At 45.0% G+C, this 14,117-nt stretch overlaps 1 protein-coding gene across 2 annotated transcripts in view; it reads right to left on the bottom strand.

Moving 5' to 3' along the window:
* Positions 1-14,117, bottom strand: part of arhgef18b (rho/rac guanine nucleotide exchange factor (GEF) 18b) — a 63,116-nt gene that overhangs the window by 6,968 nt on the left and 42,031 nt on the right. For both annotated transcript variants that reach the window (XM_069186155.1, XM_069186156.1), the window contains 12 exons: positions 13,772-13,897; positions 13,296-13,413; positions 12,203-12,451; positions 11,747-11,823; positions 11,466-11,644; positions 10,981-11,057; positions 9,340-9,528; positions 8,623-8,763; positions 7,990-8,105; positions 7,616-7,678; positions 6,959-7,006; positions 5,769-6,236 (listed from right to left, as the gene is read on the bottom strand). In XM_069186155.1, coding sequence (XP_069042256.1) covers positions 5,769-6,236; positions 6,959-7,006; positions 7,616-7,678; positions 7,990-8,105; positions 8,623-8,763; positions 9,340-9,528; positions 10,981-11,057; positions 11,466-11,644; positions 11,747-11,823; positions 12,203-12,451; positions 13,296-13,413; positions 13,772-13,897 — 1,851 coding nt within the window. The remainder of the gene's footprint in view (positions 1-5,768; positions 6,237-6,958; positions 7,007-7,615; positions 7,679-7,989; positions 8,106-8,622; positions 8,764-9,339; positions 9,529-10,980; positions 11,058-11,465; positions 11,645-11,746; positions 11,824-12,202; positions 12,452-13,295; positions 13,414-13,771; positions 13,898-14,117) is intronic.

Raw genomic sequence — 14,117 nt, 5'->3', positions numbered from 1 at the left:
TCCTAGGTGGTCCTTGTCTCAACATTTTAAAATAACTGATCACCAGTTTTTCATTTTTTTTTGCAGAACAAGGACTCAATACGTTCAAAACAGAAGAGCAAGTTTGAACTTTCTCCCACAAACAGGATTTCTCGTTCACCAATTTTCTCATCAAGCTCAAAACTGCACATAGCTCCAGTCCTCCAAACCCCAAACAGCTGTTACACTGCAGCACCCTGGGGCTGTGATGTTAAGTGAACCCACGGGTTGTTCGGCAGAAACGCAGGCATGATACTCCGCACAAACCACAGCATGCGCGAACACAACGCAGACACAGCTGGGTTCTCTGCACATCTGGACAACGTGAGACACCGATCATCTCAAAAAGAGCTGAAGGCCCGTCATTCGCACCTGCACGGCTTTTAGGTTCTTGCCTGGAAACATTCACACAAAAAAAAAACTCTAAATCTACACAGAGAGCACATTGTATAGAGAAGGCACCCAACTTTCCCAGGAGGAGGTGTGCGGAAACAGATGTTGCATTGTTTCCCTTTTCAAGGTGCCTTCAAGAAAGGCAGCCTTTCAAGGGTGTAGAGAAGAAACAGGGGCACAAACGCCTGACTGACATCACATAAACAATTACTGCTGGTTACCATCCAGTACCGACAGTAATGAAAAGCTTCTTTGTTGTAATACTATGTTGTGGTTTCAGGTACTGAAACTCCTTAGATACTTGATCAGCAAGTTCTCATTTAAACATCTGCAGGCAGACTGCATGGAACGCCTAAAGGAAATTTTCCCAAGAGCGTCAGTAACCTTAAATCATTTAAGAACTGACATTTAACAGGGGAGCTGTTCGACACAATGCCCTTTCAATACGCTGCATTTTATACATTTATTACAGTCAAGCTATCTATTCCAGCCGTTCAATTAACATAAAATTCAAAACCTTGGCGTTTAATCAAAGGTACTTTACAAGCGCACACTGCGTATCCACTATTATTCAGTTAAAAAAAGATTTTATCAGCTGGCTGGGCCGATGCCACGCCATCGTTTTGGTTAATGAATGAAGGTGTAAACGCCCATGCCCTACAAAGGGATTAAAAGTAATCTCGATCAGTAATCAAAGTCCAGCTCACAATTTGCTCACTCCTGGGGAAATGCATTTAAGGGAAACAACAGACAAAGGTTTTCTGCAGTGACTGGTTAACCTGGACTGGTTACAGCTGATCGACAGGGTTTATAACCCAAATGTGGCCCCCAAAAAACTTTTAAAACTCTCGTGTGGGGCTCTAAAGTCATCCATCTTTGGGCACTTTCATGAATATTTATGGGTTGCTTTGTTTAAATCCCAGTGAAAAATAAAACCCTAAGGATGATTACTCTCTGTCCACAACAGGAGGCTGAAGGACACTGAAGTCCATTATTAATACCGAGAAGAAACTGGTGATTTGCGGTTTGAATCTACGGTACATGTCTGAGCATAGTCTGCACATTTCCCTGACTACATACTGAAGAATCCAGGTGGCTGACCAACTATGTGACTTACAGAAAGTGGGAAAATCCCCTGGTGTGAAGTATGGTGCTGAAAACTGGCTGAACATTTGCAATTCAAACAGATGTTTGACGAGCACTCATTTTACAGCAATGCAGAAAGAACATCTGATGCTCTAAAGAATGTTTAATTTTCTAAAAACCAGGGTGATACACTCCCAGAATTTAGCACCTTCAGCTCAGGTAGATGGATGACACTGTGGATTATACAGGTGTTAATAGGAGGTTGTGCAAACAGGACAGCAGCTTCGTGAAACACGGGACAAAAAGTGAATTGCACCCGAGCAAAGACACTGGCCACTAAAGGCCATGACTGGCAATTCACTGAAGTCTATTTGAACTGGCCAGCCTTTGGAAATATATGAAGTCAGAATCTACTCTGCACTTCAATGTGTGAAGTGATTCTAAGGTGAAGAGCCAGGAGCCCCTCTGTAAAACAATCTACATAAACCTGCACACTGCAGCTGTGCAAGTCAGGTGTTTATCTAACCGAATGTACCCATTTAACTGCTGAACGACATTCATTATTCACAATAAATTACAGTTTACAAGAACACAGTGCAATTACTTACAAAGACAAGGGTGGATAGAGCTATTTTTTGCTCCGTTCCTCTCAATTCAATAATAAAAGGTGCAACTGCCTTTGAACTGAACTTGTTCAAACAGCAATACATTTACGTGGCAAAATCTAACAGCGACCGCAAGCAAAAGGAACAAGAAACTCCTAATTTGCACTCGGAGAAATGGAGTAATCTGACAAGATCTTATTCCACACAGGCCTGTCTCAGAATCAATTAGGTCTTTTAGGGTTTGCCCGATACTTTTAAAGCATAATGTAACAGGTGCAATAGAATGTTTTTTAAACAAATGCAATAATATTTCCGCTTCAGCGGAAATGAATAACTATCAAATGAATAACTTGACAAGATTTTTTTAAATGGCTCAATAAAGTTACCTGTGTCTTCAGTTACACTAAAAATCATTACAAATACTGTATATTTCCACGAGAGAAAAAGCTTATGCAAAGAAGAATTCATTGTAACACCTTCTCAGCATGGATCCATGAACTAAGAGACAGATGGGTTGTCATAGCAATTGGGTAATTGAGAAAAAAAGTGTCCGCTAGCTAGGATTGCAAGCAATCTGGTACCATACTGTAAAAGGCAAGAGTCACAAATTCAGAAAGACATTAATCTCACGGGCTCCAACGTACTCTGTGGAATGGGGGAAGGTCAAGTCTTTTTTTAAAGATGGCACAGGTAACAGGAGACTTAGCCTGACCCCAAAAGAAATACAGAGCTCATTCATGCCAAAGTGAAATACCCACGGGGTCAAGCATCTGTTCGACGGTCACGAAGTTTTCAACAACGGCTGGCTTAAATTGTCCAGAATGTATTGCACTTTTTGATCAAGTGGCCTCTCAAAGCGCATCATCTTCATATCAAAAAGCTCCTGACTATTCTATTGCACCCTTTCTATTATTGTACAATTTTCATCAACTTTATTGCCTGTTTATTTACATCATCCTGTCTTGTACTTTTGAAGTGTTTTCTTATGTGCCAGTGACGAGCAACGATACACGTCCTCTGAGATAAGGGTGTGACCTAATTAATACACGCTGCTAAAATCACATCGTTATGCTTGCCTACATCTGCTACACAGGTTTATAGGCAATGCTTGGTACAAAAAGGAACATTTTAAATGGGTTTTTGTCTTAAGAAGGGTACAGTGAATTACCACTGAGAGCACCAGTCCTCAGGTCAGGCACAGATGAACTAGGCAATAGCTGTCAATAAAGAATAAAGGTCAGTACTACCCAAGGGCTGCTTGGGCTATTCTTTGTCGTGCAATAAAAGGAGACACTGAGCAAAACTCTGCTCCTCCATCAGCTGACTCCAGGCTCTTACAGGAAAGGTGGTCTTACAAGGCAGCAAAAAATGTGCGTGAAGAATAAATTCTGTTCGTGTGTACTATAAAACTACAAGCAAAGAACAACAACAAAAAAAACAAAGGTATTTCAAAGAATGCCTGATCAGATGTGATCCGACTAGAAACAACCAGAATGTTATCACACTTGAGGTTTCCGCAGTAATGCTCTCAGATTGAAATCTCATTTCAAACCTTTCAAGCCAAACCCATCTAACTCAAGCAATGCCATCAGTGCCCCGCAGGTCACCACCATAACCCGGTTAGTGGCATCTTCCTAGAACTATCCCAGAAAAACAATATGTTCACAACAAGGTACGATCGTTAGGATGATAATTTCCGTCTTCTCCTCTCGTGAACCAATGAGTGTGCTATTCAGATTCGTTTCTGGCCGTTTTTCCCAAGATCACCCCAACAAAAACACCTCCTGTTGTGCGTGGCCATTCCTAACAGAGAGGCAGCCGGCATTCAAACACAGCCTAGCGGAGAGCGACAGCTTGGAAACTCTGGCAGACATGGTCGAGCCCTCACGGACTTCAAAAGGGCCTTAACTGAGCTTCAAAAGGAAGGACTTATCAAGATCTCGCATCAGTCACTGAACTGCAGCCCCTATTGCCACTGACGAAAAGCGAGCCAGGGCAGAGCGCGTGATCACTTTGCGTTTTCTCTCTGCTGGGGTCACCTGAGCTCAGCTGTAAATGCACGAGGCTTTTGAATGGCCCCCCCTTTTCTAGTTTTGGAGAATTAGCTCTGGACCAACCAAACAGACAGCTGGTCACTGCACTACGCTGACAGACTCATCCCTACTGAAAACAATCCAGAAACCTTGCGCACAGCTGTTTGTCTAAGTGAAGTTAAGTAACTAAATGTCTCCTTTAGGTCTCATCGTTTTGCAATGCACACAATTGGACTGTTAAACCCATTCCGAGGCAGACTGCGGAACAGACTGGCCTGAACTGGGGCCACGTTCAAAGACAATGGGACAATGGGAGTCTCCAGCCTGTGAAAACAAGGACAGAATCAAGTGCTGACAATCTTAATAATGCCCTGGGTGATCAGACTTAAGAACTGTTCCTGGAATCACATCCCTTCCGCCGAAAGGTTCTGCATCGTTCACCAGATAAAGAAAAATGAAATGTAATAGTTCCACAGAATAGATTTCCCCCGTGGGCTGGTTTCGAGTTGACACAGCTCAAAAAGATTCAGATGCTGTACCTCTAGAACATCTTTCCCATGGCGTTCCCTTTGTTATCTTGCAGCCTGTCGGTAAACAGGTCTCGCAAGACAGTGATTAACAGGTACGGCCGTGGCTACCATCCAGCACGCTACACTGTGACGCATTGTTCAGGAGCACACAGCCCCGGGCTCCTGCTATATTTATATAAAGTTTAATCCCACGCAGATGAGAGCGTGGGAACGAGCTCTGCACATACGCTGTGCTTTTAATCTCGCCTCCTCCGACAGTTTCTTTTGGAAGCCAAAGAGGAGAAACAAAAGCCTAAGAGGAGCAGGACCGAATGTAAAATGTCACCCTGAACAGATAAGAAGAGACTAAATTTTTGTGTGTGATGTACATGGGTTAACGTGTCTTATAAAAGGATTGTCGTGTAAAGACGTGTATTTAAAATGGCATTATTGGTTTTCTACAATTAAAAATGTAAAAAGTCACCCTCCTACCTGCAGTCTGCTATCTTCAATATACAGACCTTGCAAAAACTACAAGCTAACAAACTGAGATTTTCTGAATCCGTTCAGTAATAAGTATTCACCATTTCCTAACAGTTGAAACTTGATAGTTTCATTGAAACTTCAATTGCAGTCAAGCAGGGAGCAGAGCTAGAGGGCAGAATGGCCATCAGGACACACGTTTCCCCATGCAGGACGATTGCAATAAAAACAAGAAGGCAAGACGACCACAGGGGAGAGCCAAGAGGAGCCAGCTGGACTCCAGCGGACCTACATTTGCTACACAGGTTTATAGGCAATGCTTGGTACAAAAAGGAACATTTTAAATGGGTTTTTGTCTTAAGAAGGGAACAGTGAATTACCACTGAGAGCACCAGTCCTCAGGTCAGGCACAGATGAACTAGGCAATAGCTGTCAATAAAGAATAAAGGTCAGTACTACCCAAGGGCTGCTTGGGCTATTCTTTGTCGTGCAATAAAAGGAGACACTGAGCAAAACTCTGCTCCTCCATCAGCTGACTCCAGGCTCTTACAGGAAAGGTGGTCAAGGCAGCAAACAATGTGCGTGAAGAATAAACACTGTTCGTGTGCACTATAAAACGAAACATTCTTTGTCGCCCTCACCGGCCTGAGGTCCAAGATGGACAGCGGGGGGTTGGCGATGGTCTTGTGCTTCTTGAACCTCTTCTGCTGCTGCTCCAGCCTCTCCTTCTCCCTCTCCACGGCCTGGGCGGACTCCCGCAGCCTCTCCAGGTCCTGCTGGTACTTGAGCCGCTGCTGCTCCAGCTCCTCGCGCTGCTGCTCCAGCTGGGCCTGCAGCCGCCGGCCCTCCTCCTCGCGCCGCCGCAGCCGGGCCTCCTCCTCCTCGGCCCGCAGCCGCTGGCTCTCCCTCTCCCTCTCCCAGCGCCGCTGCTCCTGGCGCAGCTGGCCCTGCAGCTTCTGGAAGTGGGCCAGCTCCTCCCGCTGCTTCTCGAAGTTGCGCTGCTTCTCCTGCTCCAGCAGCACGTTGCCCCGGGCCCGGCCCGGCCTGTCCCGCTCCGGCAGGCTGGCCCGCTGCAGCTCGATGCAGCTGTCCTGGTGGGAGACGATGGCCTGGCGCCGCCGGGCGGGGGAGATCAGAGATCGGACAGAATCCCGCCGGCGTCTGCAAACTGGGCTGCGATTTTTCAGGACTCACCGGGAACTTGCTATGTGCTCCCAGTGTGTTCCATAATTTTTAGAAAAATAGTCAAGAGCCCCAAAACAATTTCTATTTACCCAAATGACACAATATATTTTCGTTATACTTTAAGGCTTCTGAATGCAAAAGAGCAGAATTTGTAATACTCTTCGCAACAGAGGTGCAGGACTGAATGGAAAATGACCCCCCTGCTCTTTCAATATACAGACATTGCAAACAAGAGATAGTAACAAATTGCAATATTTTTAATTGGCATTCAGTAATACGTATTTACTGTCTACTAACAGCACAGTTACTGTGCTGTAACTTTACTTTACTTCAATTGCAGTCAAGCAGGCAGTGATCTAGAGGGCAGAATGGCAATCAGGACACAAGTTTCTCATGCAAGATGATTGCAATAAAAATAAGAAGGCAAAAATGACCACAGACTCTTTTTCTTTATACTTTGAGGCATCTGAATGCAAAAGCAGAATTTGAAATACTCTTAGCAACAGTTTCTAGCATTAACTGGAAGTTCTAAATAAAACCCCTCAGGTCTCCACCCAGTAAGCAGGCTAAAATTGACACTAACTCGATAAATTTCTTTTAAAAACAGTTCTGCCCAAACGGAGCTTAATATTCATAAACATTTTACCTGGAGACTGTAAAGTCGCTGTGAAAGCATCAACACTCGATCGAAAAACTATAAAAAAAGAAAAGAATATGTTTAATAGGGCAAGTATCCTTTAAACATTTTGAAAAGTTAGGCTCATTGGGAAATTCAAAGTACAGGATGACTTATTTTGTTGTCCAATAAACTGCCCACATCATACAGGTAACATTTCAGTTCCAGTATTTCAGTTACCTTTTTAATTTACAGACTTTACAGACCTTACAAAACAATTAGAATAATTTTAGCTCTGCTCAGAAGGTAAAGGAATGAGGAAGCCAGGATTTCACAGCTGAAAGGAATGAAGTATTCTGAACTGCATTTCTGACATTCTTCTAAATGAGGCTCTGAAAACCAGAGATTTGATTCCCACACATTCATCGCATAACTTCCTAACTTGAAATGAATGTGAAGAAACTTCGACAAGATCTCTTCCTTGTGTCAACTTTCAAAAAGGAGAAACCAGAACAGAGGGATACAATTCACAGTTTTGTTAGTTTGGGGTTTTACAAAAGACTGGCTACTCATTCCACAACTATTTGCTGTCTATGCACGGCTCCATAACGTATTCGATATCTAAGCACACGCCAAGATTATGCTGTAGCCATCAAGTCTTGACCTCCAATGGCAAATATTAGTTACCTCTGCTTCTGGGAAGCAACTGTTCCAGATAGGGGTCCAACTGCTTTCAGAGGGCTCATCAGCCTGGAAAAATAACCCAAGCATTTAAAAGGGGACAGCTCTGAAACATGGTGATAAAAGCACAAGAGGATGATTTGGTTTCTGCAATACCGAACACTACATCGCAATATAACCAAGAATCACTGAGCACGTTTTGCCACACCAATTCTTATTGGCCTCTAAATGGAAGCAGAAAAAAAAAACCCCATCTAACACTAAGAAGACCCAAGAGGCAGAAAGAATCATGTTTGCATCCCTTCCACTGCATCAGTCACAGTCTGAATGGAGCCCAGGATTCTCGGTGCTCTGCCAGGAATGTGCTCTTATACATTTACCGACTGTTCCAGACTCTCACGGCAACAGATCTCCTTCAGCTGGGGGTCAGAGCTCGCTCTCTGGCTCCGTTCTCTGGGCCTGTCGCTGCCGCTGTAGGTTTTCTTTATGCTGCCACCTACCAAGAGGCAGACAATCACTTAAGAGCTTCACATGCTCCAAGCTAGTGGTCGGCAGAGAAGACGGAGAGGCCAAATCAGCATTCTGTTATTAATTATGAATCTTTCACCTAACTAAACCCCAACACACAGGTCAGTGAGGTATACCACATTCAAATTTACACGCTAGTCCTATTATAACGCTGACATACAGTTTAGATCCACTGTACAGATCGGGACGTGGGACGCTTAAGATAAGATGAACATTCCAATCCTGAGCAACACTCAGCCAGGCTAAATCTGCAAAGGGTAAATCTGACCAGTCATGGTTTATGCACCACGAGTTTGCATAAACAACCGTTCCTTGCTTTTGATTACTATTTCTTTGACAACTTTGCATGAGGGGTGTAAGTGCTACAAAATCAAAAAGCAACTCATTAGATGCAAGAGAGACGTCATGTATCTGCATGTATTTCACATGTCTGCAATAAGGGCTAATCATATCTTAAGCTTCAGTGGAAAGTTCTGATCCCTTACTTTTGTTCAGGATGGTGGGGCTGCTGTCATACCCTCCAAAGGTGTCTGCTCGCCGTGGCAACCCATAGGATCCCTGGGACTCCCCCGAGGGCTGGGAGGCACTTTTAACCCCGGAGGACAAGAGAGCTTGAAGAATCTCCACTGAAAAGCAAAAGCATGTTCGATTTAGAGCTTCAGTCAGGTGACTTAACTGCACAAAAGAATCAAGTCTCTCAGGCGGTCAGTTGATCGCTATAGCAAGACGGCATTAGTTCATTACTTGCTGGCTGCAACTGACATTCTCCGGGAAGCAGTGCACAACTGGTTGAGACCGATCCGGAGCAGTGCTGGGAATAATCAGCTAGGAATCAGTCGCCCTCTCACCGCCTGCTGCAAAGTCACCTCCTGCAAATGTCTAGGGGTCTGCAGGCATGCAGTGACATCAAGGAGAGATGCACCACTCCTCCAGCTAGCAGCAACTCCCAGCCAGGCGCTGTGGCAAGCGCAGCCGGTGAAATAATGAACATTGGAGGAGCAAGTCTGAGTGACTCATTCTCAGCAGAAAAGGCTGTGGATAAGCCAAGTCCTAAAACCACCACCGTTTCCAGAGCGGGAGTGGGGTATATATTTAAAAACAACCTGCAATTCCAAATTTCAATAACAAACAACAGGGGGGGGGAACACAGCATCCTCGCAACACCCCCCAGCAGTCCGCTCCTGCTGCTCCTGCACCCCTACCTTCAGCGATGGCTCCCCTGAGGAGCTGCTCCCCTTGGCTGAGGTCTGCGGAATCTCCCCGGAAAAGCAGGCGGGTGCGTGACGCCAGATTCTGGTCCTCGTATCCCATTATTTCTGCGATCTCGGCAAAGATCTGCAGCTTATCCGTCAGGCCCTGCAGAATCTGGCTGTCCTTCTGACTCAAGCGCTCTGGTGAAATAACATCACAAGACTTGCCGATTGCATGTAGCATTCTTACATGTGAAGACGCAGCAACTACACATGGAAGTTCCATGCTTGGGAAATGAACCACAGTGAATAGTTTTATATTTACATGTAAAATACAGGTGGAACAGCAAGGTGTTCCCTTTATTTGGCGGCATTATAGTGCAAGAAAGAGCAACATCAAAGGGCAGACGAATCAAAAGCTCATGACGTTTCTGTTAGGAGTTAGTGTGGATAGTTTATGCCACCTAGTGTCTAAATGCCATAGTACATGCTGCTCTTTCAGTAAGGGCAGACCGCCATCTTGTGGTTACAACGGGAGGTGCACTAACATTGCCAAGGAATAAGCAAACGGGAAATGGTTTCAAAATGGTTCAAAATCTAATTTCAGCGCTTCAAGAGAATAGTCCGGCCAAGACACTTGGCTCTGTGCTTTACAGCACCGAATTGACCTCGAACACATCCTGTTCGCTCTCCGAATACCTAAGCAACAAAGGTCAAGGCATTTCTCTCAGCAGCAACCCCCACACAGGCTTGCTCTGAAGGAAAACGGGTGTCGTCACAGCAACGTGCCGGCCCATCGGTGAATGTCATCATTTTGGAAGAAATTACAGTCGGGGAGATTAATGCCACACTGACCTGGAGAATGAATTAGCTGTTGATTTACATGCAAGAGGTAGAGGAATGCCCACATTCACCAATGATACAAACATTCAAGATCACCAAAAGGCGTTGACAAATTCAGCCCTGCAGACTTCTTTAGGATGAAGAGTGAAACAAACTAGAGGGCACAAGTGGCAACTACATGGAGGTGCAATTAAAACCCTCAAGGGGTGCTGGGAGTGTGGAACAAGCTACTTAGCCAGGTTGTTGAAGCCGATAATGTGGCTTCCTTCAAGAAACAGGTGAGATCCTCTGATCAATCAGCCACTGACTACCAAACAGACCAGACGAGCTGATGGCCTCCTCTCACTTATTCCAGTTCTTAAGTTGTTTAGCTGCATTCTTGCAAGATCACATGAATGATAAATTAGCGGCATAAATGAGGAGTCATCTAACAATAACTGCTTTCTTCAATACCAGGACATGTGGTGTCTGCTGGGTACCTGGTGCAGCCTTCCCAGGATGCATCCTTAGCATATTTCCAATAGCATACCTACTGGATCTCCAGATCTTCCCTCATTTGCTCAGTCCTGTTTGTCCAGAAACACTAGCTTTTTGAGAGGATAAGAGTTAGGATTCCAGGATCTGTCATCCTGCAATCTTTTTGGGGGACATTTGTGCGAGGGTAAAACCAGCGGAAGACTTTCAATGCCGTCACATTGCTGTCAAGTCAAAAAAAAGTCCCGACTGCTGCAGTATAAAAACTCATTGTGCGATACAATCAGTGATAACTCCTTCCAGCCTGGGGGGGTTGGGTGTGGGGTGTTGAAATACCTTGCAACTCCTTTATTTTGGCAGCTCGTGCTTCTTCCTCCTGATCGTTGAAAAGCCCTTCCTCCATGTCAGGACAGCTGTAGGTGGAAAGATGCTTTTAGAAATTAAATCAATCAGGAGTTCAAAACAGCCTTGGCTTAAACCTCCAAAGTTTAGCATTACTAATTTTGCAATCCCGAATCCAACTCCGTTGGGCCCCTGAGCAAGGCCCTTAACCCCAGCTGCTCCAGGGGCGCTGTATAAATGGCTGACCCTGTGCTCTGACCCCAAGCTTCTCTCCCTGTCTGAGTGTCTCATGGAGAGCAGGCTGGGGTATGGGAAAAGACAAATTCCTAATGCAAGAAATTGTATATGGCCAATAAAGTGATCTTATTTGATCTTTACCAAAGCCTTATCTAGTACAGAATGTATACCGATTTCATTGTAAAAACCTTATGATATCCCTATAAAAGGGTGGAAATCTGTTAAGACTGAAGGGATCTTACTTCTCCACAGCTTGCCGGATGACGGCCATCCAACTGTTGCGCTCTTCCTTGGAAGAAGTGTGGATTTCATACATCTCGGGCTCATTGGAGGAAGCACAGATCAGGAACATCCCTTTCTCCTCATGGGCTACTTCCCGAACAATGAGCTTTTGCAGGGAGATAACCGCAGGCTTGTTATCCTGAAAAGAAGCACATTAAAGATGTTATTTCATGGGGGAAGGTGCGTAAAACCATGAGACTTTCTATGACTCGTCAAAAAAAGAACTTGTTGGAATACACACCACTGTGGAAAATGTGTATTTCTGGTCCTTTTCTTGCAATAACAAAAGCACATCCGAGAAGAGCAGGGCAAGAATATCTGTAAGAAAAGTTTTTAAAAATAAAATCAGTACTTAACTAGAGCATCCGATTAACTTTAACAGGCATCAATGCAGCTGAAGCCGCCATTCGCTGTGGGAATGTGACCCAAATGTGAGATTTAGCAGGAATTAAAGATGACAAACAAAATGACAGGGTGCTCTTTAGAATAAAAAGCAATGATGAAAGCCATTAGGAAGTTTGCCGATTTTGAACTCATTACAAAACCCGCAAAACACAACTGCAAATCTAAACCACTGACCCCTTGACCTCATCTTCCCTGCTTCCCCACAAGACTGCAATCCGACTGACCGATTCTGCACCTAAACCTAGTTTTTCTTACTAGCAGACCACTTCTTCCTACCCTGGAGAATACTGACCTTTAAGGCGCCCCGAAGCTGCTCTCCAGTTGACGATCCCCTCGTGTAAGAGCTTCCTCCTGACAATGTCCTCGCGGCGGAACACCCGCCCATCCTTGAACTTGCCCGAGGACTTGGGCTCCATCTTGCTGGCAACCTCCTGCAGCCTCGTCATCTTCTCGTACTCGTTCACCCGGGCATCCACCTGCGTGATGGTGTCTTTGATGAGGCCCAGCGCTCGCTCCAGCTCTTCGTGCTCCTCCGTGCCAGCTGGGGATGGAAACAGCGCCAGGAGCAAACTCAATCAGCGCCTTTTAATCCGTCGAGTGTCAATTCGGTCCCGGAACCACATGCTTAGCTCAGACAAATGCCATTTCGACAAGTCTGGAGCTACGTTGCCATATGTGTTTTTAGTTCTCAATGCCAAAATGCCCTGAGAGACTCAGTACTGAAGCAGGGACCAAATTTGTAATAAGTGCTCGTTTGATCATGAAAGCCTGACTAAAATTTCAAAAAGCAGAAGATTTCAATATTTCCCTCTCTCTTCTGGGCCAACAGCTATATCAGCCTGCAGTTCACCACTGGCAGCCCACTGAAGGTCAGCACGTATGACTCTGGTCAGTACCTGGATGGGAGACCTCCTGTGAAAACTAAGGCTGCAGCTGGAAGAGGTGTTAGTGGGACCAGTAGGGGGCGCTCACCCTGCGATCTATGTGGGTCCTAATGCCCCCAGTATACTGACGAGGACACTAGATTGTAAAAAGGCTCCGTAATTCGGATGAGTAAAACCAAGGTCCTGACTCTCTGTGGTCTTTAAAAATCCCAGGGAGCTGCTCAAAAAGAGTAGGGGTGTAACCCAGTGTCTTGGCCAAATTTCCCATTAGCCTTTACCACTCATAGCCTCCTAATAATCCCCATCTCTGAACTGGCTTCATCACTCTGCTCTCCTCCCCACTGAGAGCTGGTGTGTGGGGAGCGGACTGGCGCACTCTGGCTGTCACTGCCTCATCCAGGTGGGGCCGGACACTGGTGGTGGTGAATAACTCCATTATCTGTGAAACACTCGGAGCACAGTGTCCAGAGAAGTTCTACTGAAGTGTAAGGATATTATTACCTTCTGTATTGTGCAGAATCCGCTCCACAAGGACAGGATACTTTGTGATGCGCTGCGTCACCAACAGTATGCACTCTGGAACACCTAATCGCCGTACTATGGAAAGGTTGTTGATTTTCTGGGGAGGAGTAAGGACAGTTGTTAAGGCACTGTTAGTAATATACCTGCAATAAGACATTCAGAATTATAAGTGCAGGCATCAAGGCTGCAGTTATACTCTGTACCAATCACTTCACAAAGACAAATCACCTTAAGCCTAAGGTATGACGCCACTTAACGACAAAATCTGTAATGAAAAGCAATTTTAACTAAAAAAAAGTCCAAATACACAATGTTTTTCACCCAGGGACATTAAACAAATTAATTCCTATTATGTTATTTTTCTCCACACACAAAACAGACAAGGAGAGCCAACAAAAATTCTGGGCTTCCCAGGGCAAGTTTGGGTTATTCAGGGGAGAAAGACATTTTCATACCCGTATCATACTCTGGAACTTCTTATTGCTCTGAAACAGCTCTTTGTAACAGTTGACCGCTTCACTGTGGTGACTGCAGAACTCTCCATAGCTGTCCTTCATTCTCCCACCCATCTCTCCAGAAAACTGCAAAGGAATTAAACTCAGATTTGACACAGTCATTACCAGCCAGGAAGCACCATGTCTGCCTCCACGCTGTCCAGATATTTGGCTGCTGATTTCCAAAAGAGGATAATGAAGCCACATGCAGGAAAAACCACCAGAAAAACCAGGAACGACGAAGCACGACTGATAATACGACTAGATGACATTCTTCAGGTTTGGTTCAGTTGGCCGTTGCATTTCT

Source organism: Lepisosteus oculatus, chromosome 29 (assembly GCF_040954835.1).
Source record: "Lepisosteus oculatus isolate fLepOcu1 chromosome 29, fLepOcu1.hap2, whole genome shotgun sequence".
NCBI classification, from domain to species: Eukaryota; Metazoa; Chordata; class Actinopteri; order Semionotiformes; family Lepisosteidae; genus Lepisosteus; species Lepisosteus oculatus.
This window is presented reverse-complemented; position numbering and strand designations above follow the sequence as displayed.